Source organism: Scyliorhinus torazame, chromosome 1, assembly GCF_047496885.1.
Source record: "Scyliorhinus torazame isolate Kashiwa2021f chromosome 1, sScyTor2.1, whole genome shotgun sequence".
Classification (NCBI taxonomy): domain Eukaryota; kingdom Metazoa; phylum Chordata; class Chondrichthyes; order Carcharhiniformes; family Scyliorhinidae; genus Scyliorhinus; species Scyliorhinus torazame.
This window is the reverse complement of record NC_092707.1, coordinates 17347823-17373681: the sequence shown is the minus strand read 5'-3', so window position 1 is coordinate 17373681 and position 25859 is coordinate 17347823. Positions and strand designations below refer to the sequence as shown.

Genomic DNA, 25859 nt, shown 5'->3' with positions numbered 1-25859 from the left:
TACCTCATGCTCTGAATAATCTGCAACACTGGCTAAATTTTTGCATACTTGGATCGAATGCAAGAAAATTTATACCAAAAAAATAAACAGTACCATCCTCTTAATCCAACACTGCAACGCAGTTAACATTAAAAGTGAAGCAACACAAAAGTTCCTGACAAAAAAATCTATAATTTACTGCCATGTGCCCATCAAGTTGTTGATGAATCAAAGTACCTGGCCTAGTGTTGCTGGGGGAACTAGCTTCTAAGTCAGAGAAATTAACAGAATGCATAACTAGCGAGGAAAACACGGAACATTTTACATGCAAAGCACTTCCCCGTTTCATCTCTTCGTCCACAATTTAATCAATTCCATAGGCAATCTCTCCCTGTGGTCAGGGAAATGAGACTTCAGATCTCAGCCTCATGAAGATAAAGCTTTTCAGATCTGCTAGCTGGCAAAGTAGCCACTCAGCAAGCAGATCCGCAGAATGAATAAACTGTATCCTTCCGCGTCGTGGACAAGGCCTTTTAAAATTCACCACCAGCTGGGTACCACTAAGCATTTGCTTGGTACTGAACATGAAGTCACCATTTGGGATTGACACTCCAGACCAAAGCAACATGCTGGTAGCTTTCAATTCCAGAGAGCCATCTGGTGACAGACAAGTTCAGTGTATCAAAAGCATTGACTCATGATATCCAATTCAGGCAGCAGGGTAGCACAGTGGTTAGCACTGTGGCTTCACAGCGCCCGAGACTCGGGTTCGATTCCTGGCTTGGGTCACTGTCTGTGCGGAGTCTGCACATCCACCCAGTGTTTGCGTGGGTTTCCTCCGGGTTCTCCGGTTTCCTCCAAGTCCCAAAAGATGCGAAAGAGGTGAATGGACATTCTGAATTCTCCCTCTGTGTACCCAAAAAGGCACCAGTGTGGCAACTAGGAGTTTTCAACAGTAACTTTATTGCAGTGTTAATGTAAGCCTACTTGTGACACTATTCTGAAAAATAAATAATTTCCCTACTTACCTGTTATTAGTTCTCTAACTTCCATGTCATTGGTCTTCCTTAGTAATCGGACCAGAGCAGGAATTCCATCACAATTCTTGATTGCCACTTTGCTATCGTGATCTTTACCATACGAGATATTTCTCAGAGCACCACAGGCCCTACGATGAACATCTGGTTTCGGATGATCCAGAAGTCCAACTAAAACGGGTATACCTTTCAGCTGCCTTACTTCCTTTTTTATTTTGTCATTCTCATAGCACAGATGTTGCAAGTAGGCAGCGGCATTTGATTTAACTGGGTCAAGGTGATGGCCGAGCATTGCGATAACCTCTGGGAGATCTGGATCCCGCCACCTAGGATCTTTCCGGATACTGTCTATAGATGGTGAGCGTCGTCCAAGCCGGTCTAGGCTGGCCATGCTCCCCCTTTCTGGCTGAGCTAGTGGTGCATTGTACACACCTGTCAGATACGGAATCCGATCTTCAATGATCTCTGCTTCAATAGGATCATCATAACCCCTAAAATAGAAACATATTTAGAGTCAGATCACGTGAGTAAAGGACAACAATTCTATCTTCCCTTCCACACAAATAATTGTTAACTTTTATTCCTTAATTTAATTTGCAATAATTATCCATGAAGACTTTACTCAAGAGGACAAACAAGACTTTAAATGGGTAAAGCAACTTGGAACCGGCAAAATCTGCAAACTGGATTAGAAACAGATCAGTCAACTTGGGTAAAACGACAGACTTAGTTACCAATCAGTTTGATGAAAGACACAAGTTGTTTTTTCTCTTTGTGGATGCAGGTATTTTCAATTAAAAAAAAACCTGGGGACTTCAAAAGGGCCATTTGAAGAACATTTTGAATTCATGCACCCCCTTTAATGAAATAGAAAGTCTCAAGGCCATTTTTCTTTTTTTTTTGTCATTTGGCTGGAAAGTTTCAAGGCCTTTGATAGGTGTTTTAACCAAATAAAATTTGACACTGTGGGAGACATTAAGGCAGATGACCAAAAGCTAGATCAGAGTTCAGCTTTAAGAAGCAGAGTGATGAGGTGGTTAGGGAGGAATTCCAAAGCTCAGGATCTAGACAACTTAAGATATGGTGGTCAACAATGAAGCATTTACATTCAGAGATACTGAAGAGACTGGAATTAGAAGAGTGAAGATATCTTGGCTGATTGTGGGGCTGGAAGAGTAGAAGAGGTGGGATGTGGGCAAGGCCATGGAGGGATTCAAAAACAATGACGGGCATCTTAAGACCAAGCCGTTGTTTAATTGGGAGCCAATGCAAACACAGGGGATAATGGACTTAGTGTAAGTAATGACTCAAGGTCATCTATACATCTGCTGCCCAGTAAAATATGGGAGGCTGACCAGGAGTACACTGTGATAGTCTAGTCCAGAAGTAACAAATGAGTATTTGAGCAGCAGATGAACTGAGGCAGGGAGAGTCAGGCAATGTTATGTAGGTGTAAATAGGCAGTCTTATTGACAGCTCAGATGTGTGGTCGGACACCTCAAACAGGACACCAAGATTGCAAAAGGTCTCAAGGGAGTTGCCAAGGGAGTTGCCAAGGGAGGGATGGAATCAGCTGAAAGATTTTATGTCAGTCTTCCCAATATTTGACTGGCGGAAGTTTCTGCTCATCCAGTGCTTCAAGAAGTCTGTTTTTTTAGGTAGTGAAGACTCAAGAGAGGTGGCCATCAGGTAGACTTCTGTTGTCGGCACGCACATATGAAAACTGATGCTGTAGCCCGGAGGTAGCATATAGATGAGAACGAGGAGGCAGCTAGGGATATGTCTTTGGAGAATGCCCACGGCAATGGGGCAGGACCAGGAAGAGAAGTCATTGTGGATGATTCTCTGGTTTCGTTTAGGTAGATTAAAATGGAACAGGTGAGTGTAGTCCCACCCAGTTGTACAACAGTGGAGAGGAGTTGAAACAGGATAGGGTCAAATGTGTCAAAGGCTACAGACAGGTTGCAAAAATGCTTAAAATCTTAACAGTCAGAAAGACCCATTAACAAAATGACATTAGCAAGCATGATGCAATGATTTTCATCAATTAGTAAATCAGTCAAAAAATGGATTTATTTTTAAACATTCAAGATAGTTTGTAACTAACAAAGAGAAACTTCTGCATTTGTGCCCCCAACATCAACAAAGCATTAAGTCAAGTATCGGATGGGTTGAATACAGGTGCAAATCTCCAAGTACTCTTTGTCAACAATGAACCTCAACGTAAACTCAGTAATTCTTTGCCACAAAACTTTAAAGTCAACACTTTCTTTTTTGTCTGGGCTGCACTCAAATCCAGCTCCCGAAATGGACAAGGCGCCATTTGACTGTATGCACATACAGGCTAATATGGTGAATGTATTACTGCTACTATTCACCATTGCATTGCATTACATTGTATTGTATTATGATGATGCCTTTGTGGGCTCCGCCCCCTCAGGGGAGGTATATAGATCTGTAGCCTATAGGCGGTACTCAGTACAGAACAGTCGCAGGCAGGCACAAATCTAGCTGATTAAAACCACTGTTCAATTCAATTCTTCGTCTCGTGTGAATTGATGGTCACATCAGCTAGATTCTTTTTTTTCTTTTACAAATTCAAAGTACTCAATTCATTTTTTCCCCAATTAACGGGAAATATAGTGTGGCCAATCCACATACCCCGCACATCTTTTTGGATTGTGGGGCAAGACCCACCCAGACATGGAGAGAACGTGCAAACCTCACACAGACAGTGACCCGGGGCCAGGATCAAACCCTGGTCTTTGGCCAGGGGAGGTAGCAGTGCTAACCACCACGCCACCGTCCTGCCGTGCAGGCTACATCCTAGACATTCAAGTTTTTACTGGAGGTGTTTAAAATTGAAAATGAAATGAAATGAAAATCGCTTATTGTCACAAGTAGGCTTCAATGAAGTTTCTGTGAAAAGCCCCTAGTCGCCACAATCCGGCGCCTGTTCGGGGAGGCTGGTACGGGAATTGAACCGTGCTGCTGGCCTGCTTGGTCTGCTTTCAAAGCCAGCTCTTTAGCCCTGTGCTAAACAGCAGTGGAAATAATTGATTTCTTAATCAATAACCTCCTACTGGATTAGTCCTGGTGACATAGGTGACGGTATCATTCAGTAAAATTTGTTTTACCTCTGCCCAGAAGGCAGTGCTAACAGTGGTTAGCACTGCTGCCTCAGTGCCAGGGACCCAGGGATCTAGTGGGGGGGGGGGGGGGGGACAACTGGGTTGCTGCTGCGGAAATCCAAAAGGAAATGGCTAAAGAGAAGGTGGTCGGGGGCGGAATGCGACGCTGGGGGAGCGAGCGGGAGCGCGGAGGCGGGATATGGGACTGGCCTAGAGAAGGTAATGGCTAGTCGACACGGGAGGGGGGCAGGTAGCCCCCCAGTGAGGCTGATCACGTGGAACGTGAGGCGCCTGAATGGGCCGATAAAAAGGGCCCGAGCGCTCGCACATTTGAAAGGACTAAGGGCAGACGTGGTTATGCTCCAAGAGACGCACCTAAAGGTGGCGGACCAAGTTAGGCTAAGGAAAGGATGGGTGGGACAGGTGTTCCACTCAGGACTGGACACAAAGAACAGAGGGGTGGCCATTTTGGTGGGGAAACGGGTAGCATTTGAAGCAAAGAACATCGTAGCAGATAGTGGAGGTAGATATGTAATGGTGAGTGGTAGGCTGGAGGGAATGGAGGTTGTGTTGGTTAATGGGTATGCCCCAAATTGGGACGATGTGGGGTTCATGAGACGGATGCTGGGGCGTATTCCGGACCTGGAGGCAGGAAATTTGATTTTAGGAGGGGACTTCAATACGGTGCTGGACCCGGGGCTAGATAGATCCAGCTCAAGGACTGGAAGAAGGCGGCAGCGGCCAAGGTACTTAAGGGGGTTATGGACCAAATGGGGGGAGTGGATCCATGGCGATTTCTTAGACCCAGGGCTAGGGGGTATTCCTTCTTCTCCCACGTCCATAAAGTGTACTCCCGGATAGATTTTGTTGTTCTAGGAAGGTCGTTGATCTCTAGGGTGGAAGAAGCTGAATACTCAGCCATAGCGGTTTCGGATCATGCTCCACATTGGGTGGACCTGGAAGTAGGAGAGGACAGGGAGCAGAGAACACTCTGGTGATTGGATGTGGGACTGATGGCGGATGAGGGAGTGTGTGCAAGAGTGAGGGGGTGTATCGAGAGATACCTGGAGGTCAATGACGAAGGCGAGGTCCTTGTGGGAGTGGTCTGGGAAGCACTAAAAGCGGTGGTCAGAGGAGAGCTGATTTCTATTGGGTCCCACAAAAGGAAAACAGAGGCCAAGGAAAGGGATAGATTACTGGGGGAGATTTTAAGGGTGGACAGGGAATTTGCAGAGACCCCGGAGGAGGAGCTGTACAGGGAGAGGAGACGACTCCAGACCGAGTTTGACCTTCTGACCACCAGAAAGGCGGAGGCACTGTGGAGGAAGGCACACGGGAGGAGGTATGAATATGGGGAAAAGGCTAGTCACCTGTTGGCGCATCAACTGCGAAAGAGGGCAGCAGCGAGGGAGATAGGAGGAATTAGGGATGAAAGGGGAGACACCGTGCGAAGGGCAGGAAAGATAAATGAGGTGTTTAAGACCTTTTATGAAGAACTGTATAGGTCTCAGCCCCCAGAGGGAGAGGAGGGGATGCGGCAGTTCCTGGACCAGTGGAGGAGCAGGCGGTGGCAGGCCTGGGGGCGCCAATTGAGGTGGACGAGGTTAAGGGACTGGGAAGCATGCAAGCAGGGAAGGCCCAGGGCCAGACGGGTTCCCGGTGGAATTCTACAGAAAATATGTGGACTTGTTGGCCCCGTTGTTGGCAAGGACGTTCAATGAGGCCAGGGAAGGGGGGACACTACCCCCGACAATGTCGGAGGCGACGATATCGCTAATTTTGAAGAGGGACAAAGATCCGATGCATTGTGGGTCCTATAGACCTATTTCACTTTTGAACGTGGACGCCAAACTGCTAGCAAAGGTGCTGGCATCGAGGATAGAGGACTGTGTCCCAAGGGTGGTGCACGAAGACCAGACAGGGTTCGTAAAAGGGAGACAATTGAATGTTAACGTGCGACGGCTATTAGGGGTGATAATGATGCCCTCAGTGGAGGGGGAGGCAGAGATAGTGGCGGCAATGGACGCAGAGAAGGCATTTGATAGGGTGGAGTGGGAGTATTTATGGGAAGTGTTAAGGAGGTTTGGGTTTGGGAACGGATTTATTCGCTGGGTTAGACTACTTTATGGGGCACCAACGGCAAGCGTAGTTACAGGTCGACATAGATCGGAGTATTTCCGATTATATAGGGGAACAAGACAGGGATGCCCGCTGTCTCCATTGTTGTTCGCGTTGGCAATTGAACCTCTGGCCATGGCGTTGAGAGACTCCAGGAAATGGAGAGGGGTGATTAGAGGGGGAGAAGAACACCGAGTCTCGTTATACGCGGATGACCTATTGCTATACGTGTCGGACCCAGCGGGGGGGATGATAGAGGTTATGCAAATCTTGAGGAGGTTCGGGGAATTTTCGGGGTATAGGTTAAACATGGGGAAGAGTGAATTATGTGATACATCCAGGGGACCAGAGTAGAGAGATAGAAGGCTTACCGCTAAGGAAAGTGGAAAGAAACTTCCGATACTTGGGGATTCAGATCGCTAGGAGCTGGGGAACCTTGCACAGACTTAATCTGACACGGCTGGTAGAACAAATGGAGGAGGACTTCAAGAGGTGGGACATGCAGCCTTTATCGCTGGCGGGCAGGGTGCAGGCAATTAAGATGATGGTCCTCCCGAGGTTCTTATTTGTATTTCAATGTCTCCCTATTTTAATCACCAGGACCTTTTTTAATAAAATAGATAGGAGCATTACGAGCTTTGTGTGGGCAGGGAAAGTTCCGAGAGTAAGGAGGGGGTTCCTGCAGCGCAGTAGGGACAGAGGAGGACTGGCACTACTGAATTTGGGAGATTATTATTGGGCCGCCAATGTGGCAATGATACGTAGATGGATGATGGAGGGTGAGGGAGCGGCGTGGAAAAGGCTGGAGAGAAGGTCCTGTAAAGGGACGAGTCTAGAGGCGCTGGTGACGGCGCCGCTACCGTTCTCACCGAAAAAGTACACCACGAACCCGGTGGTGGCGGCAACACTGAACATATGGGGACAGTGGAGGCGACAGAGAGGGGTGCGGGGAGCCCTGGTGGGGTCCCCTATCAGGAACAACCATAGGTTCGTCCCAGGAAGAATGGATGGAGGATTTCAGAGCTGGTACCAGTTGGGAATTAGGAAGGTGGGAGATTTATTCATAGATGGGACTTTTGCGAGCTTGGGAGCACTGGAGGAAAAGTATAAGTTACCCCGGGGGAATTTCTTGAGATATGTGCAGGTGAGGGCGTTTACTAGACAACAGGTGAGGGAATTTCCACGGCTCCCGACACAGGGGATACAGGACAGGGTGCTTTCAGGGGTGTGGGTCGGAGAGGGCAAGGTGTCAGAGATTTATAGAGAGATGAGGGAAGAGGGGGAGGAGTCGGTGGGCGAACTAAAAAGAAAGTGGGAAGAAGAATTAGGGGAGGAGATAGAGGAGGGTATGTGGGCTGATGCCCTAAGCAGGGTAAATTCCTCTTCCTCATGCGCCAGGCTTAGTCTGATTCAATTTAAGGTGCTACATAGAGCACACATAACGGGGGCAAGATTGAGCAGGTTCTTTGGAGTGGAGGACAAATGTGGGAGGTGTGGCGGGAGCCCGGCAAACCACGCACATATGTTTTGGGCGTGCCCGGCACTGGAAGGGTATTGGAAGGGAGTGACGGGAGTGATTTCGCAGGTGGTGAAGGCCCGGGTCAAACCAGGCTGGGGGTTAGCTCTATTTGGAGTTGCGGAAGAGCCGGGAGTGCAGGAGGCGAAAGAGGCCGATGTCGTGGCCTTTGCGTCCCTCGTAGCCCGGCGCAGGATCCTACTCATGTGGAAGGAGGCAAAACCCCCCGGACTGGAGGCCTGGGTAAACGATATGGCAGGGTTTATTAAACTGGAGCAGATAAAGTTTGCCCTGAGAGGATCGGCTCAAGGGTTCACCAGGCGGTGGCAGCCATTTCTCAACTACCTAGGGGAACGTTAGAGGGAAGACGGATGACCAGCAGCAGCAACCCGGGGGGGAGGCAGTTGAGTATAGGTCAATAGAGTACGAGGTTTTGTTACTTGTATATTATTACTACTATTATTATTATTGTTAAAAAGTTTAAAAATTTCTGTTTTGTTACTGTTATCGTTTCGCTTGTTTTGTAAGCGGGAAAAATGTTGCTCAGGGAAAAAAATTTCAATAAAATATATTTAAAAAAAAGAAAGCGCAAAAAACAGCACAGATCCTACCGAATGGGAAAGATACAAAGGCCAGCAAAGGGCCACAAAACTTATGAGCGACTAAAAAGGATTATGAAAAGAAAGGAAACTTGCAAGGGACATCAAAATCAATAAGTAGTTTTATAGTTACATAAAGGGAAAGCAGGGTCAGGAACAATGCTGACCCGCTAAAGACGGAAAGTGGGGATATTGCCATTGACTATCGGGACATGGCAGACATGCTGAATAATTACTTTACCTCAGTATTTACAGTTGAAAAGGAAGACAGCTTGCCAGAAGTCCTGAGGGCATTAATAGTGGATTGGGGGCAAGGAGCAAATAGAATTAACCTGAGCAAAACATCAATAATGAGGAAATTAATGGAACTGAAGAGTGACAGGACCCGATGGCTGCCATTCAAGGTGTTAAAGAAAGCACATTGCAGATGCACTAAATTATAATCTTTCAGACTTCCCCAGATTCAGAAGTCGTCCCTTTGGATTGGAAAATTGCTCATGTCACTCCGCTTTTTAAGAAAGGCAAAAGAGGAAAACCAGAGAATTACAGGTCAATTAGCCTAACATCTGAGGTGCGGAAATTAGTGGAGTCTATAATCAAGGACAGGGGAACTGAACACTGAAAATACTCAGTTAATCAGGGAGAGCCATCATGGATTCATGACAAGTAGGTCATGCCTGACAAACCTCATTGAATTTTTTGACGAGGTTTCTAAGGTCAGGTAAAGTCGCCCAAGTCCCAGATGACCATAGACTGCTTTCCCTGAGGGAGATCAGAGTGGTGGTGATTTAACCAGAGAATCACCACACCTCAATCAAGGGGCAAGGTTGAGAAGGTGAGCCTTCATGAATAACCTCAGCCAGGGATTTGAACGCACGCTGCTGGCCTTACTCTGCAACACAAGCCAGCTATCTAGCCAAGTGTCTAAACCGGTGGTGGATGGGAATGTCTATGGATGTTGTTTATACGGACTTCCAGAAGGCATTTGATAAAATCCCACATAAGAGACTGTTAACTAAGGTAGAAGCCCACAGAATTGAGGGCAAATTACTGACATGGCTGGGAAATTGGTTGAGTGGCAGGTGACAGAAAGAAGGGACAATGGGTAGGTACTCTAAATGGCAGGATGTGACGAGTGGTATCCCACAGGGTCTCAATCGTCCAAAATATTGATTAAAGGCTTGGATAATGGCACAGAAAGTAATATATCCAAATTTGCTGATTACACAAAATTGGGTGGCATTGTAGACAGTGTAGATGATAGCAAAACATTATGAAGAGATGTTGACAGACTAGGTGAATGTGCAAAACTGTGGTTGATGGATCTCAATCTAAGCAAGTATGAGTCTCTCCATTTTGGACCAAAAGAAGGATAGACCAGGGTACAGTGGATGTCCAAAGAGACTTGTGGGTTCATGTGCATAGATCTTTAAAATGCCACGAACAAGTGCAAAACGTTAGCAAGGCGGCTAATCGGATGCTGGCCTTAATATCTGGAGGACTGTAGTGTAAGGCCACAAAGTTATGCTGCAGCTTTACAAAACCTTCGTTAGACCCCACTTGGAGTACTGTGAGCAGATCTGGGCATCACACCATAGGAAGGATATTTTAGCATTGGAGGGAGTCCAACGTAGGTTTACAAGAATGATACTTGAACTTCAGAGGTTAAGTTATGAAGAGAGATTATACAAATTAGGCCCGTTTTCTCTAGAATTTAGCAGGTTAAGGGATGATCTGATCAAAGTCAAGATATTAACAGCAAAAGACAAGAAAGATAAAGATACTGTGTCCACTGGTTGGAAATTCTAGAACTAGGGGACATAGTTTAAAAATTAGAGCCAGATCATTCAGGATGGATGTTAGGAAGCACCTCGACACATCAAGTGTGGGAGAGGTTTAGAATTCCTCGAACAGCAATTGATGCTAGACCAGTTGTTAATATTCAAACGGAGATCGATACTTTTTTGTCAAATGGAGATATCTAGGGTCACGGGCCAAAGACAGGGATATGGAATTCAACCACGGGGCAGCATGGTAGCATTGTGGATAGCACAATTGCTTCACAGCTCCAGGGTCCCAGGTTCAATTCCGGCTTGGGTCACTGTCTGTGCAGAGTCTGCACATCCTCCCCGTGTGTGCGTGGGTTTCCTCCGGGTGCTCCGGTTTCCTCCAACAGTCCAAAGATGTGCAGGTTAGGTGGATTGGCTATGATAAATTGCCCTTAGTGTCCAAAATTGCCCTTAGCGTTGGGTGGGGTTACGGGGTTATGGGGATAGGGTGGAGGTGTTGACCTTGGGTGGGGTGCTCTTTCCAAGAGCTGGTACAGACTCGATGGGCCGAATGGCCTCCTTCTGCACTGTAAATTCTATGAAAAAAGATCAGCCATGATTCCATTGAATGGTAGAGCAGGCTTGAGGGGCTGAATCACCTGCTTCTGTTCCTATGTGATGGTAGCTGTGTTTCTTTCCCCAGTCATTGTGCTGTCGATATATCATTCTTTCCCTTGGATATCATAAACCCTGTGGAGTCAGCTTTTAGCATGTGTGTCAATTTCTATACCTTCACTTCAAAGTTGCCTCATTTACACCCCATTTTTCTCCCCCAGTCACATAGGTAAACACTTCATTACCTCACCGATATGCTAAATGTATCTCAAAATCTCTTCCACCAGCTGCCCTTCACCACTCGGTTTTATTTTATCCAAATTTCATTTCTTTAATGTCAATTTCCCCCAATTCTTTTTGAAAATAAATTTTGAGTATCCAATTCATTTTTTCCAATTAAGGGGCAATTTAGCGTGGCCAATCCACCTAGCCTGCACATCTTTGGCTTGTGGGGGTGAAACCCATGCAAACACAGGGAGAATGTGCAAACTTCACACGGACAGTGCCCAGGGCCGGGATTGAACCCGGGTCCACAGCGCAGTGAGGCAGCAGTGCTAATCACTGCACCACCATGCTGCCCTAATTTTCCCCAATTCTTAGGACAAAAATAATTATACCATGGGTCTATTTTAAACTGAATAAATGCAACAATATTCTTGCCAAATGCATATTCAGCAATTTGCCCAGTTTCAGATAAAGTTTCCAAGGGCACATGTAGTTGTACAATTAACAATCATGACCATAACAGATCAACTGCACACACAAAACTGCTGATACATCATCAAATTGAACAAAAAGATTTGAATTGCCAAAAATGTAATTAAATGAATCTACTTGGCTGACAGCTGAATTAAGGGGATCAAGTTGAAGTCAGGGTTACTGAAACACTTTGAAGGGCCGGAATATCCTCAGAGGTGTGCCCATTCCAGTATCCTAATCTCACCAAAGATTCAGCTGCAGGAGTGGTTTCAAGGACATCCCAGGTCCAAGTTGTCAAATTCAGTTCCAGGGAAGGGAAAAAATAGTTTCCTTCTCCTTCCTGGATTTGCACTCCCATTTCATACACAATAGATAGTTTTCCCCCACTTTTGCATTTTTTTTTGTACATTGGTGGCATAATCAACAAACTTTAAAAAAAAAAAAGATCAGCTTGTGCATTCCTTATCTGTTTATTAATTAAGAGTTAGATTTCAAGAGGGAGGATAGCACACAACAAACCTCAGAAGTTTCCAATGCAGTAAATACAGTGGGTGCTGTGTACATGGACTACAGGAATGCCTCAGATTACTGTAGAAGAGTAAGGATGTGGCAATTAAGGGGACAAATGATGCTTTAAAAGAGAAAATAGTACAGGAGTTAAGGGCGGTTTTCCAGAATAGTTGGAACAGGTTAGTGATGTCACACAGGGGTTCTTTCCAACGTGCCCAATGATTTGGATAGAGGCAGAGGAAAAGATGTTGAAACAAGTGGATGAAGAACAGCATTCCCTCGAAGATACAAGGGTGTCAGCAATCAAGTATGTGCTGCGCAGGGGACAAACCGGCCACACGCAGCAAAAGGAAAATTAGAGGGAATGCTGATGAGTTGTTGTTAAAACTTTAGAACACTAAAAGAAATTGCAAAGGGATATTGCCAAAATGGAATAAAAAGCTGAAATGAAAAATGAAATGAAAATCGCTTATTGTCACAAGTAGGCTTCAAATGAAGTTACTGTGAAAAGACCCTAGTCGCCACATTCCGGCGACTGTTCGGGAAGGCTGTTAAGGGAATCGAACCGTGCTGCTGGCCTGCCTTGGTCTGCTTTCAAAGCCAGCGATTTAGCCCCGTGCTAAACAGCTCCTAGATGTAGATGGAATTCAGCTGAGTGGGACTTCCGCTTGTGACCATGGAGCGATTGGTCACATAAAGGGCTGTTCCTGTTCAAAGTCAGGATGGAGAGGATGGGTATGGTGGATCCATGGCGCTTTCAGAACACAGAGGGAAGGGAAGTATTGCTTCTTTTCACACGTCTATAAGGTGTATTCGAGGATTGATTATTTTGTAGTGAGTCAGGAGATTTTGTTGGGGTGGAGGGGGCAGAGTATGCGGGGATAGTTATCTCGGACCATGTACCCCACTGGCTGGATATTCGGTTCAGTACGAGGCGAGAGCAGAGGCCGGGGTGGAGCTTTGACTCGGGGTTGTTGGCAGATGGAGATTTTTGTGATAAGGTGCGGTTGGCGATTAGGGATTACGTGGAGTTCAATCAGAATGGGGAGGAATCGGCGGGCATTTTTTGGGAAGCACTGAAGACAGTGGTCCAGGGAGAAATTACCTAATTTACAGTTCATGCGAATAAGGAAAGGAGGGCGGAACATGACCGTCTAGTGAGCGAGATAGTGGAGGTGGACAGGAAATATTCGAGGGTGCCCCCCGTGGAGGGATTGAGGAGGAGGAAAAAGTTGCGGGGCAATTTGACAGCTGACAACGGGGAGGGCGGTAGGGCAACTGCGTAGGGCAAGAGGGGTGCAATACGAGTATGGGGAGAGCACCAGCTGCGGAGGAAGGCTGCGTCCAGGGAACTATTGAAGATCCGGAGTGGAGCTGGGGATGTGGTGTCAGAGCCAGGGAAGGTAAATGAGGCATTTTGAGAGTATTACCAGGACTTTTTGAGGCAGAGCCAGGGGGAAGAGGAGGCGAACAAAGGGTGGTTTCTGGACAAGCTGGAATTTCCCCAGGCGGAGGAAGCAAAGAGGCAGACATTGGAGGAGCCCCTGGGACTGAGGGAGGTGCTGGATAGTATCAGGGGTATGAAGTCGTGGAAGGCCCCTGGGCCGGATGGGTACCCGGCAAAATTTTAGAAGGAATTTGCGGCGGATCTGGCACATCTGTTGGGGGCGTTTAATGAAGCACTGGAGAAGGGGGAGTTGCCGGAGACAATGAAGCAACCAGTAATCACACTAATCCCATAAAAAGAGAAGGATCCGGTGGAATGTGGATCGTATAGACCCATATCACTATTGAACACGGATGTGAAAGCATTGGCTAAGTTGTTGGCGGGGAGGATGGAGGATTGTGTCCTGGGGGTGGTTGCAGAAGATCAAACAGGCTTCGTGAAGGGCAGGCAGCTCGCGAGTAATATAAGACGGCTGTTGAATGTGGTGCTGAATCCAACGAGAGCTCTGGTACCAGAGGTGGTGGTGTCCATGGACGCGGAAAAGCATTTGATCGGGTGGAGTACTTGTTCGAAGTTTTGGGAAGGTTTGGGTTTGGGCCGAGATTTGTGGCATGGGTGCGGTTTCTGTATGTGGTGCCAAGAGCGACGGTGAGGACAAATGATGTGAGCTCAAGAAGCTTTGACTTACACAGGGGTACGAGGCAGGGGTGCCCACTGTCACCGCTGCTGCTTGCGCTGGCCATAGAGCCATTGGCGATGGCTCTCAGGGGGTCGGCAGAGTGGCAGGGGATAATGAGGGGACAGAGGGAGCATCAGGTGTCGCTCTGTGCCGATGACCTCTTGCTGTATGTTTCAGATCCGTTGGAGTATGGGAAGGATTATGGGCCTGCTGGGGAGGTTTGGAGGGTTCTCGGGATACAAATTGAATATAGGGAAAAGCGAGGTATTCCTGGTGAATGAGCTGGCACAGCAGGCTAATTTAGGGGACATGCCATTTACGGTAGCGAGGGATAGGTTTAGGTACTTGGGGATTCAGGTAGCAATGGAATGGACGGGGCTCCATAAGTGGAACTTAACGAAGCTGGTGGAGGAGGCCAGGGAGGATCTTAAGAGGTGGGATACACTGCTCTTAACGTTGGCGGGGAGGGTCCAAGTGGTGAAAATGAATATTCTGCCGAGGTTCGTTCATCTTTCAGGCTCTCCAGATCTTTATACTAAAGGACTTTTTTTCGGGAAGTGGATACAATCATCTCGGACTTTGTATGGGTGGGGGAAGGTGCCGAGGGTGGGGAGGACACTGCTACAGAGGCAACGGGGGTTGGGGGGGGGGGGTTTGGCGTTGCCAAACTTGCTTCATTATTATTGGGCGACAAATGTGGATAAGGTGCGGCGGCGGTGGGAAGGAGAAGGGGTAGAGTGGGTTAGGATGGAGGAGGAATCTTGTAAGGGGTCTAGTTTGAGGGCTATGGTGACGGCAGCATTGCCAATGGCTCCGAGTAGGCATTCAGGGAACCCAGTGGTGCAGTCCACGGTGAAGATATGGAATCAGCTGAGGAGGCATTTTAGGGTGGAAGGGATGTTGGTGCGAACACTGCTGTGCGGGAATCATGGGTTTGAGCCGGGAAGGGGGGGGGATGGATAGTGTATACAGGAGGTGGAGGGAAGTGGGGCTGGTCAAGGTGAGGGATTTGTTTTTGGAGGAAGGGTTCGCCAGTCTGGAGGAGCCAATGGAGAGGGTAGAGCTGCCGAGGGGTAGGGAGTTCAGTTATCTGCAGGTTAGGGACTTTGCACGAAGGTCTGGAAGGGGTTCCCTAGATTGCCAGGATACACCCTTCCGGAGCGACTGCTGCTTCCAGATATGGAAGGGGAGGGAAGAATTGGGGATATATATAAGTGGCTGCGGGAGCAGGGAGGCGAGCGGGTGGTGAAGATCAAGGAGAAATGGGAAGCGGAGTTGGGAATGGAGATCAATTGGGGAGTATGGAGTGAGGCACTGCGAAGGGTAAACGGGACCTCCTCTTGTGCAAGGATGAGCCTGATACAGTTTAAGGTGGTGCACACGACTCGGGTGAGAATGAGTGGGCTCTTTCAGGGGGTAGATGATGAGTGTGAGAGGTGTGGGCAGGGGCCAGCAAATCATGCGCACATGTTTTAGGGTTCTGAAAAATTGGGAAGATTCTAGGCAGGAGTGTTCGCAGTCTTAACTAGGATAGTAGAGGAGGGAGTGGACTTGGACCCTTTGGTGGCGATATTTGGAGTTTCCGAGAAGCCGGAGCTCATGGAGAGGAGGAAGGCCGATGTCTTGGCCTTCGCCTCTCTGATTGCACGGTGACGAATTTTGCTGGAGTGGCGGTTGACATCGCCACTGGGGGTAGCAGCATGGTTGGGTGACCCGTATGACTTCCTGTGGTTAGAGAAGGTTAAGTATGAGTTAAGGGGCTCAGCAGGGGAGTTTGAGAAAGGTGCGGGGTGTGATGATCCTCAGGTTACATCACCTCACAAAAGGCGACTTTACATGTAGGAAAAGGCAAGTTTATAAGGCTGTAAACAAAAAGCTGCATCCATGTTCTATCACGAGGTAGAGAACATAAAAGCCAAGGAATAACAATAAGTATCTCAATCATCTTAGTGCAGGCACTAAATTAAACGGTTATGTTTAACATTTCAGAAACACGTGCTCAAGTGCTAAGACATTGGGGGATGAGGGTGAATAAAGAGGGTGTAACGACAACTGGTGGAGATGCTTCCTTTCACAAAGATGATCATTGGAACTACTGAAAACCTGGGCATCGTGCATAGTGACATTCTGATCTTAACACTCGAGCAATACAAAGAAAAATCAAATTAATTTAGATGCTGTAAAACTGCAAGATAAAGAACAGGCAGCACAAAACTGCTGCATTTTGCTAGCAGAATTTTACTAGCATTTTCCATTTTAATTTCAGGTCTCTCCTCCACTCCCTTTAGATGCTGCCTGACAAACTGATTTATGGTTGTCTGTCATTTGATAGTGTGAGCTGGAAAATTTAGTGTCAATTAAAGCAAAAGGTAATCCATCAAAAGTCGAAGCTAAATGTTCAGAAGATTGGCAGCAAGAGTTGGAAGCCTCCAAACAGGTATTTTTAGACTTGAAAAGTTTAAGTCAATAATGGGGAAAAGAAATGACTATAAAATGAATTACAAAATCTGGGAAAGTGCTTAATGCCACAGCATTCATCAAATGCTGACAACTTTTATAAACCACAAGCTTTGCTGCAGATTTTAAACCCATCAGGAACTGCATTCGACGTTACTGATTCTCCTCAGGATAATAAACGACTAAATGCCTTTTTCTGCCTCAGATGTGGCAGAAACTAAATATTGGTGAGTGAAAAATGGACAGCCTATTTCAGCATCAGTGAAGTTGAAGGAAAAGGACCAACGCCCACCTTGTTAAAAGTCCAAAGATGTGCAGATTAGGTGGAATGGCCATGCTAAATTGCCCCTTAGTGTCCAAAAATTAGGTGGGGTTACGGGGATAGGGTGGAGGCGTGGGCTTAAGTAGGGAGCTCTTTCAATGGGTTGATGCAGACTCGATGGGCTGAATGGCCTTCTTCTGCACTGTTAATTCTATAAAACTGGAATTCTCCAATAAGAAGCCTTTTCAGAACTCAACAGGATACTCAAAGACTGGCATTAAAAATAGTGCAAAATATTCCTCAAGTTGAAGCTTGTGCTAATCAAATTTGTCAGTTGAAAAACGTTAAGCAGAATTTAGGTATGCAATGACATTTTGCTCAATCTTCCTGTTTTTAAAAACATGAGATTATCATAACATCCCTTCTGTGATTGATTCACCCAAACAAAACATCCTTAAATACAGGCTTAAGAGCACTTCAGAAAACTTGTCACGGAAGATTAACCAGCAGCGCTATTTCCTATGAAATAATTTACTGACTTTTTAAAAAAAAAATAAAGTGTTCATCTACATAGTGATACTTCAGAAAAGTCCAAGTTACGTGGATCAGTTGCTTGCCGCAGGAAATATGGAATCTTCTACGGATTTCAGATCTGGTGACTTTCCTTCAATCTTCATACTGCTCTATCATACTTATGGAATCATAGAATCTACAGTGCAGAAGGAGGCCATCCGGCCCATCGAGTCTACACCGGCCCTGGAAGGAGCACCCTACCTAAGCCTACATCTCCACCCTATCCCTGTAACCCAGCAACCCCACCTAACGTTTGAACAGTACATGGCATTTCAGCGTGACCTAACCCGCAAATGTTTGGACTGCGGGAGGAAACTGGAGCACCCGGAGGAAACCCACGCAGGCACAGGGAGAACATGCAGACTCCACACAGACAGTGACCCAAGCTGGGAATCGAACCTGGGACCCTGGAGCTGTGAAGCAAGTGCTAACCACTGTGCTACCTTGCTACAGGAGGCAGAATAAGTGACACAGCTGGTGCGGTCCAAACTATGAAGAGATAAAACAGTTTGCATTTATAAAGTGTGTTCTCTAACCTCAAAACATCCAACATCACATTGGTCACAGCTACTATAATGATGAAGTCCCCTTCTTCTGTTCAAACAGTTCTATTGAATCTTTTATATTCACCCAAGAAAGCAGACTCTGTCCGCTATTTAACATTACATCCAAAAAACTGTGTCTCTGAAATTCCTTCACTCCCTCATTACTGCAAAGAAGCATCAATCTAGATTGTGTGTGCAATGTTCTAGACAAGGCTTGAATCCATGACTTTCTGATTCAGAAACAAGTGAAGGTATCCAAAGAGCTGAGCCTGACACCAATCAGCAAAGAGGGATTGCTTGACAGAATCCTTGACACTTAACCTGGCCTTTGCTCTGTCCACACACAATTGAAATTGTTATCTCCTTGGGAAAACACAACGGCGTGCGCTTCACAAACATATATTAAGATTAATGACTCGTCTCAAGATTCAAATGGCATTGCAGCTGTAGCTGGCACTCCAAGGACAGCATTACCTGGCCAACTGGTTAGATGGCAAACAATGAAATGCAACAATCCCCAACCAAATAAGGAGCCATATACATGAGTATCAGTTAATGAAAACATCTAAAACACTTCAATACCTCCCATCCTCAATACGCTCATGTCCATTCTCTTACTGGATATCCTTACCCTGCTTCACTTGCCTTTTACAATCACACCCCAGACGAATTAAATATTAACCCTTCCCCTCTCCCTCAAACCCCCAGCTTTGATTCTCTCGGCTTGGCCCGGCCCTCCCCACCCCTTCACACTCGGCCCGCCCCGGTCCTCCCTTCGCACTCGGCCCGCCCCGGTCCTCCCTTCGCACTCGGCCCGCCCCGGTCCTCCCTTCGCTCTCGGCCCGCCCCGGTCCTCCCTTCGCTCTCGGCCCGCCCCGGTCCTCCCTTCGCTCTCGGCCCGCCCCGGTCCTCCCTTCGCTCTCGGCCCGCCCCGGTCCTCCCTTCGCTCTCGGCCCGCCCCGGTCCTCCCTTCGCTCTCGGCCCGCCCCGGTCCTCCCTTCGCTCTCGGCCCGCCCCGGTCCTCCCTTCGCTCTCGGCCCGCCCCGGTCCTCCCTTCGCTCTCGGCCCGCCCCGGTCCTCCCTTCGCTCTCGGCCCGCCCCGGTCCTCCCTTCGCTCTCGGCCCGCCCCGGTCCTCCCTTCGCTCTCGGCCCGCCCCGGTCCTCCCTTCGCTCTCGGCCCGCCCCGGTCCTCCCTTCGCTCTCGGCCCGCCCCGGTCCTCCCTTCGCTCTCGGCCCGCCCCGGTCCTCCCTTCGCTCTCGGCCCGCCCCGGTCCTCCCTTCGCTCTCGGCCCGCCCCGGTCCTCCCTTCGCTCTCGGCCCGCCCCGGTCCTCCCTTCGCTCTCGGCCCGCCCCGGTCCTCCCTTCGCTCTCGGCCCGCCCCGGTCCTCCCTTCGCTCTCGGCCCGCCCCGGTCCTCCCTTCGCTCTCGGCCCGCCCCGGTCCTCCCTTCGCTCTCGGCCCGCCCCGGTCCTCCCTTCGCTCTCGGCCCGCCCCGGTCCTCCCTTCGCTCTCGGCCCGCCCCGGTCCTCCCTTCGCTCTCGGCCCGCCCCGGTCCTCCCTTCGCTCTCGGCCCGCCCCGGTCCTCCCTTCGCTCTCGGCCCGCCCCGGTCCTCCCTTCGCTCTCGGCCCGCCCCGGTCCTCCCTTCGCTCTCGGCCCGCCCCGGTCCTCCCTTCGCTCTCGGCCCGCCCCGGTCCTCCCTTCGCTCTCGGCCCGCCCCGGTCCTCCCTTCGCTCTCGGCCCGCCCCGGTCCTCCCTTCGCTCTCGGCCCGCCCCGGTCCTCCCTTCGCTCTCGGCCCGCCCCGGTCCTCCCTTCGCTCTCGGCCCGCCCCGGTCCTCCCTTCGCTCTCGGCCCGCCCCGGTCCTCCCTTCGCTCTCGGCCCGCCCCGGTCCTCCCTTCGCTCTCGGCCCGCCCCGGTCCTCCCTTCGCTCTCGGCCCGCCCCGGTCCTCCCTTCGCTCTCGGCCCGCCCCGGTCCTCCCTTCGCTCTCGGCCCGCCCCGGTCCTCCCTTCGCTCTCGGCCCGCCCCGGTCCTCCCTTCGCTCTCGGCCCGCCCCGGTCCTCCCTTCGCTCTCGGCCCGCCCCGGTCCTCCCTTCGCTCTCGGCCCGCCCCGGTCCTCCCTTCGCTCTCGGCCCGCCCCGGTCCTCCCTTCGCTCTCGGCCCGCCCCGGTCCTCCCTTCGCTCTCGGCCCGCCCCGGTCCTCCCTTCGCTCTCGGCCCGCCCCGGTCCTCCCTTCGCTCTCGGCCCGCCCCGGTCCTCCCTTCGCTCTCGGCCCGCCCCGGTCCTCCCTTCGCTCTCGGCCCGCCCCGGTCCTCCCTTCGCTCTCGGCCCGCCCCGGTCCTCCCTTCCCTCTCGGCCCGCCCCGGTCCTCCCTTCCCTCTCGGCCCGCCCCGGTCCTCCCTTCACTCTCGGCCCGCCCCGGTCCTCCCTTCGCTCTCGGCCCGCCCCGGTCCTCCCTTCGCTCTCGGCCCGCCCCGGCCCTCCCTTCGCTCTCGGCCCGCCCCGGTCCTCCCTTCACTCTCGGCCCGCCCCGGTCCTCCCTTCACTCTCGGCCCGCCCCGGTCCTCCCTTCACTCTCGGCCCGCCCCGGTCCTCCCTTCACTCTCGGCCCGCCCCGGTCCTCCCTTCACTCTCGGCCCGCCCCGGTCCTCCCTTCACTCTCGGCCCGCCCCGGTCCTCCCTTCACTCTCGTCCCGGTCCTCCCTTCACTCTCGTCCCGGTCCTCCCTTCACTCTCGTCCCGGTCCTCCCTTCACTCTCGTCCCGGTCCTCCCTTCACTCTCGTCCCGGTCCTCCCTTCACTCTCGTCCCGGTCCTCCCTTCACTCTCGTCCCGGTCCTCCCTTCACTCTCGTCCCGGTCCTCCCTTCACTCTCGTCCCGGTCCTCCCTTCACTCTCGTCCCGGTCCTCGCTTCACTCTCGTCCCGGTCCTCCCTTCACTCTCGTCCCGGTCCTCCCTTCACTCTCGCCCCGGTCCTCCCTTCACTCTCGCCCCGGTCCACCCATCACTCTCGTCACTCTCATCCCGGTCCTCCCTTCACTCTCGTCACTCTCGTCCCAGTCCTCCCTTCACTCTCGTCCCGGTCCTCCCTTCACTCTCGTCACTCTCGTTCCGGTCCTCCCTTCACTCTCGTCACTCTCGTCCCTTCACTCTCGTCCCGGTCCTCCCTTCACTCTCGTCCCGGTCCTCCCTGCACTCTCATCCCGGTCCTCCCTTCACTCTCGTCACTCTCGCCCCGGTCCTCCCTTCACTCTCGTCACTCTCGTCACGGTCCTCCCTTCACTCTCGTCACTCTCGTCCCGGTCCTCCCTTCACTCTCGTCACTCTCGTCCCAGTCCTCCCTTCACTCTCGTCACTCTCGTCCCAGTCCTCCCTTCACTCTCGTCCCAGTCCTCCCTTCACTCTCGTCACTCTCGTCACTCTCGTCCCAGTCCTCCCTTCACTCTCGTCACTCTCGTCCCAGTCCTCCCTTCACTCTCGTCGCTCTCGTCCCAGTCCTCCCTTCACTCTCGTCACTCTCGTCGCTCTCGTCCCAGTCCTCCCTTCACTCTCGTCGCTCTCGTCCCAGTCCTCCCTTCACTCTCGTCGCTCTCGTCCCAGTCCTCCCTTCACTCTCGTCACTCTTGTCCCAGTCCTCCCTTCACTCTCGTCACTCTTGTCCCAGTCCTCCCTTCACTCTCGTCCCAGTCCTCCCTTCACTCTCGTCACTCTCGTCCCAGTCCTCCCTTCACTCTCGTCACTCTCGTCCCAGTCCTCCCGTCACTCTCGTCCCAGTCCTCCCTTCACTCTCGTCACTCTCGTCCCAGTCCTCCCTTCACTCTCGTCACTCTCGTCCCAGTCCTCCCTTCACTCTCGTCACTCTCGTCCCAGTCCTCCCTTCACTCTCGTCACTCTCGTCCCAGTCCTCCCTTCACTCTCGTCACTCTCGTCACTCTCGTCCCAGTCCTCCCTTCACTCTCGTCGCTCTCGTCCCAGTCCTCCCTTCACTCTCGTCACTCTCGTCGCTCTCGTCCCAGTCCTCCCTTCACTCTCGTCGCTCTCGTCCCAGTCCTCCCTTCACTCTCGTCGCTCTCGTCCCAGTCCTCCCTTCACTCTCGTCACTCTCGTCCCAGTCCTCCCTTCACTCTCGTCACTCTCGTCCCAGTCCTCCCTTCACTCTCGTCACTCTCGTCCCAGTCCTCCCTTCACTCTCGTCACTCTCGTCCCAGTCCTCCCGTCACTCTCGTCACTCTCGTCCCAGTCCTCCCGTCACTCTCGTCACTCTCGTCACTCTCGTCACTCTCGTCACTCTCGTCACTCTCGTCCCAGTCCTCCCGTCACTCTCGTCACTCTCGTCACTCTCGTCCCAGTCCTCCCGTCACTCTCGTCACTCTCGTCACTCTCGTCCCAGTCCTCTCGTCCCTCTCGTCCCAGTCCTCTCGTCACTCTCGTCCCAGTCCTCTCGTCACTCTCGTCCCAGTCCTCTCGTCACTCTCGTCCCAGTCCTCCCTTCACTCTCGTCCCAGTCCTCCCTTCACTCTCGTCCCAGTCCTCCCTTCACTCTCGTCCCAGTCCTCCCTTCACTCTCGTCCCAGTCCTCCCTTCACTCTCGTCCCAGTCCTCCCTTCACTCTCGTCCCAGTCCTCCCTTCACTCTCGTCCCAGTCCTCCCTTCACTCTCGTCCCAGTCCTCCCTTCACTCTCGTCCCAGTCCTCCCTTCACTCTCGTCCCAGTCCTCCCTTCACTCTCGTCCCAGTCCTCCCTTCACTCTCGTCCCAGTCCTCCCTTCACTCTCGTCCCAGTCCTCCCTTCACTCTCGTCCCAGTCCTCCCTTCACTCTCGTCCCAGTCCTCCCTTCACTCTCGTCCCAGTCCTCCCTTCACTCTCGTCCCAGTCCTCCCTTCACTCTCGTCCCAGTCCTCCCTTCACTCTCGTCCCAGTCCTCCCTTCACTCTCGTCCCAGTCCTCCCTTCACTCTCGTCCCAGTCCTCCCTTCACTCTCGTCCCAGTCCTCCCTTCACTCTCGTCCCAGTCCTCCCTTCACTCTCGTCCCAGTCCTCCCTTCACTCTCGTCCCAGTCCTCCCTTCACTCTCGTCCCAGTCCTCCCTTCACTCTCGTCCCAGTCCTCCCTTCACTCTCGTCCCAGTCCTCCCTTCACTCTCGTCCCAGTCCTCCCTTCACTCTCGTCCCAGTCCTCCCTTCACTCTCGTCCCAGTCCTCCCTTCACTCTCGTCCCAGTCCTCCCTTCACTCTCGTCCCAGTCCTCCCTTCACTCTCGTCCCAGTCCTCCCTTCACTCTCGTCCCAGTCCTCCCTTCACTCTCGTCCCAGTCCTCCCTTCACTCTCGTCCCAGTCCTCCCTTCACTCTCGTCCCAGTCCTCCCTTCACTCTCGTCCCAGTCCTCCCTTCACTCTCGTCCCAGTCCTCCCTTCACTCTCGTCCCAGTCCTCCCTTCACTCTCGTCCCAGTCCTCCCTTCACTCTCGTCCCAGTCCTCCCTTCACTCTCGTCCCAGTCCTCCCTTCACTCTCGTCCCAGTCCTAAGAACAAAAGAGCACAAAGAAAATTACAGCCCAGTAACAGGCCCTTCTGCCCTTCCTTCCTGTGCCGATCCAGATCCTTTATCTAAACCTGTCGCCTATTTTCCAAGGGTCTACTTCCCCCTTTTCCCCGCCCATCATATATCTATCTAGATGCATCTTAAATGATGCTGTCGTGCCCACCTCTACCACCTCCGCTGGCAAAGCGTTCCAGGCACCCACCACCCTCTGCGTAAAAAACTTCCCATGCACATCTCCCTTAAACTTTCCCCCTCTAACCTTGAAATTGTGACCCCTTGTAATTGACACCCCGAGTCTTGGAAAAAGTTTGTTGCTATCCACCCTGTCCATACCTCTCAATTTTGTAGACCTCAATCATGTCCCCCCTCAACCTCCGTCTTTCCAACGAAAACAATCCTAATCTACTCAATAGATCCCATCCGGATCTGGGGACTTGTCCACCTTAATGCCTTTTAGAATACCCCAAACTTGCCCTTCCTTTTGCCGACTTGACCTAGAGTATTTAAACATCAATCCCTAACCTCAACATCCGTCATGTCCCTCTCCTTGGTGAATACCGATGCAAAGTACTCATTAAGAATCTCACCCATTTCCTCTGACTCCACTCATTAATTCCCTCTTGTGTTTGAGTGGGTCAATCCTTTCTCAATTTGTCCTACTTTCCCGATATTCCTCCAAAGCTTCATCAGTTTTAAGTCGCCTAGATCTTATGCATGCTTCCTTTTTCATCTTAGCTAGTCTCACAATTTCACCCGTCATCCATGGTTCCCTAATCTTGCCATCTCTATCTCTCATTTTCACAGGGACATGTCTGCCCTGCACGCTAATCAACCTTTCCTTAAAAGACTCCCGCATTTCAAATGTGGATTTACCCATAAACAGTTGCTCTCAATCCACATTCCCTAGCTCCTGCTGAATTTTGTTATACTTGGCCTTTCCCCAATTTAGCACTCTTCCTTTAGGACCACTCTTGTCTTTGTCCCTGAGTATTCTAAAACTTACGGCATTGTGATCGCTATTCCCAAAGTAATCACCGACTGAAGCTTCAACCACCTGGCCGGGATCATTCCCCAATACCAGGTCCAGTATAGCCCCTTCCCGAGTTGGACTATTTACATACTGCTCTAAAAAAACTCTCCTGGATGCTCCTTACAAATTCTGCTCCATCTACGCCTCCAACACTACACGAGTCCCATTCAATGTTGGGGAAGTTAAAATCTCCCATCACGACCACCCTATTGCTCCTACATTTTTCTATAATCTGTCTACATATTTGTACCTCTACTTCACACTCGCTTTTGGGAGGCCTGTAGTAAAGTCACAACAATGTTACTGCACCCTTCCTATTTCTTAGCTCTTCCCATATTGCCTCAGCGCTCGAATCCTCCATAGTGCCCTCCTTAAACACAGCTGTGATATCATCTCTGACCAGTAATGCAACTCCTCCACCCCTTTTACCTCCCTCTCTATCGCTCCTGATGTATCTATACCCTGGGATATTTAGTTGCCAATCTTGCCCTTCCCTCAACCAAGTTTCAGTAATACCAATAACATTATATTCCCAGGTACTAATCCAAGCCCTAAATTCATCTGCCTTACCTGGTACACTTCGCGCATTAAAACAAATGCACCTCAGACTACCTGTCCCTTTGCGTTCATCATATCTTCCCTGTCTACTCTTCCCCTTAGTCACAATGAGTTTATTATCTAGTACCTCACTGGCTTTAGTTGCTGCCACTTTACTGACCTCTAACTTCTTAATCTGGTTCCCATCTCCTTGCCACATCAGTTTAAAACCTCCCCAACAGTGTTAGCAAAAGCACCCCCTTGGACATTGGCTGCAGTCCTGCCCAGGTGTAGACCATTCGATTTGTAATGGTCCCACTGCCCCCAGAACCGGTTCCAATGTCCCAAAAATCTGAACCCCTCCCTGCTGCACCATCTCTCAAGCCACGTATTCATTCTGACTATTCTTGAATTTCAACTCTGACTCTCTCATGGCACTGGTAGCAATCCTGAGATTACTACCTTTGAAGTCCTACTTTTAAAAAACTTCTCGTAACTCCCTAAATTCTGATTATAGGACCTCATACCGTTTTTTACCTATAATCGCTGGTGCCTACATGCACCACGACAGCTGGCTGTTCACCCTCCCCTTCAGTATGTCCTGCAGCCGATCGGAGACATCCCTGACCCATGCACCCGGGAGGCAACATACCATTCGGGAGTCTCGTTTTCGACCACAGAAACGCCTGTCTACTGCCCTTACGATTGAATCACCTATGACTATAGCCCTGCTAGTCTTTTTCCCTTCACGCTCTCCTCAGTCCTCCCTTCACGCTCTCCTCAGTCCTCCCTTCACGCTCTCCTCAGTCCTCCCTTCACG

At 50.5% G+C, this 25859-nt stretch overlaps 1 protein-coding gene across 14 annotated transcripts in view; it reads right to left on the bottom strand.

Annotated features, from left to right (window-relative positions):
- The window catches only part of arvcfb (ARVCF delta catenin family member b), a 546449-nt gene that overhangs the window by 152557 nt on the left and 368033 nt on the right, over positions 1 to 25859 (bottom strand). For all 14 annotated transcript variants that reach the window (XM_072471369.1, XM_072471451.1, XM_072471186.1 and 11 more), the window contains one exon: positions 1008 to 1507. In XM_072471369.1, the coding sequence (XP_072327470.1) occupies positions 1008 to 1507 (500 nt within the window). The remainder of the gene's footprint in view (positions 1 to 1007; positions 1508 to 25859) is intronic.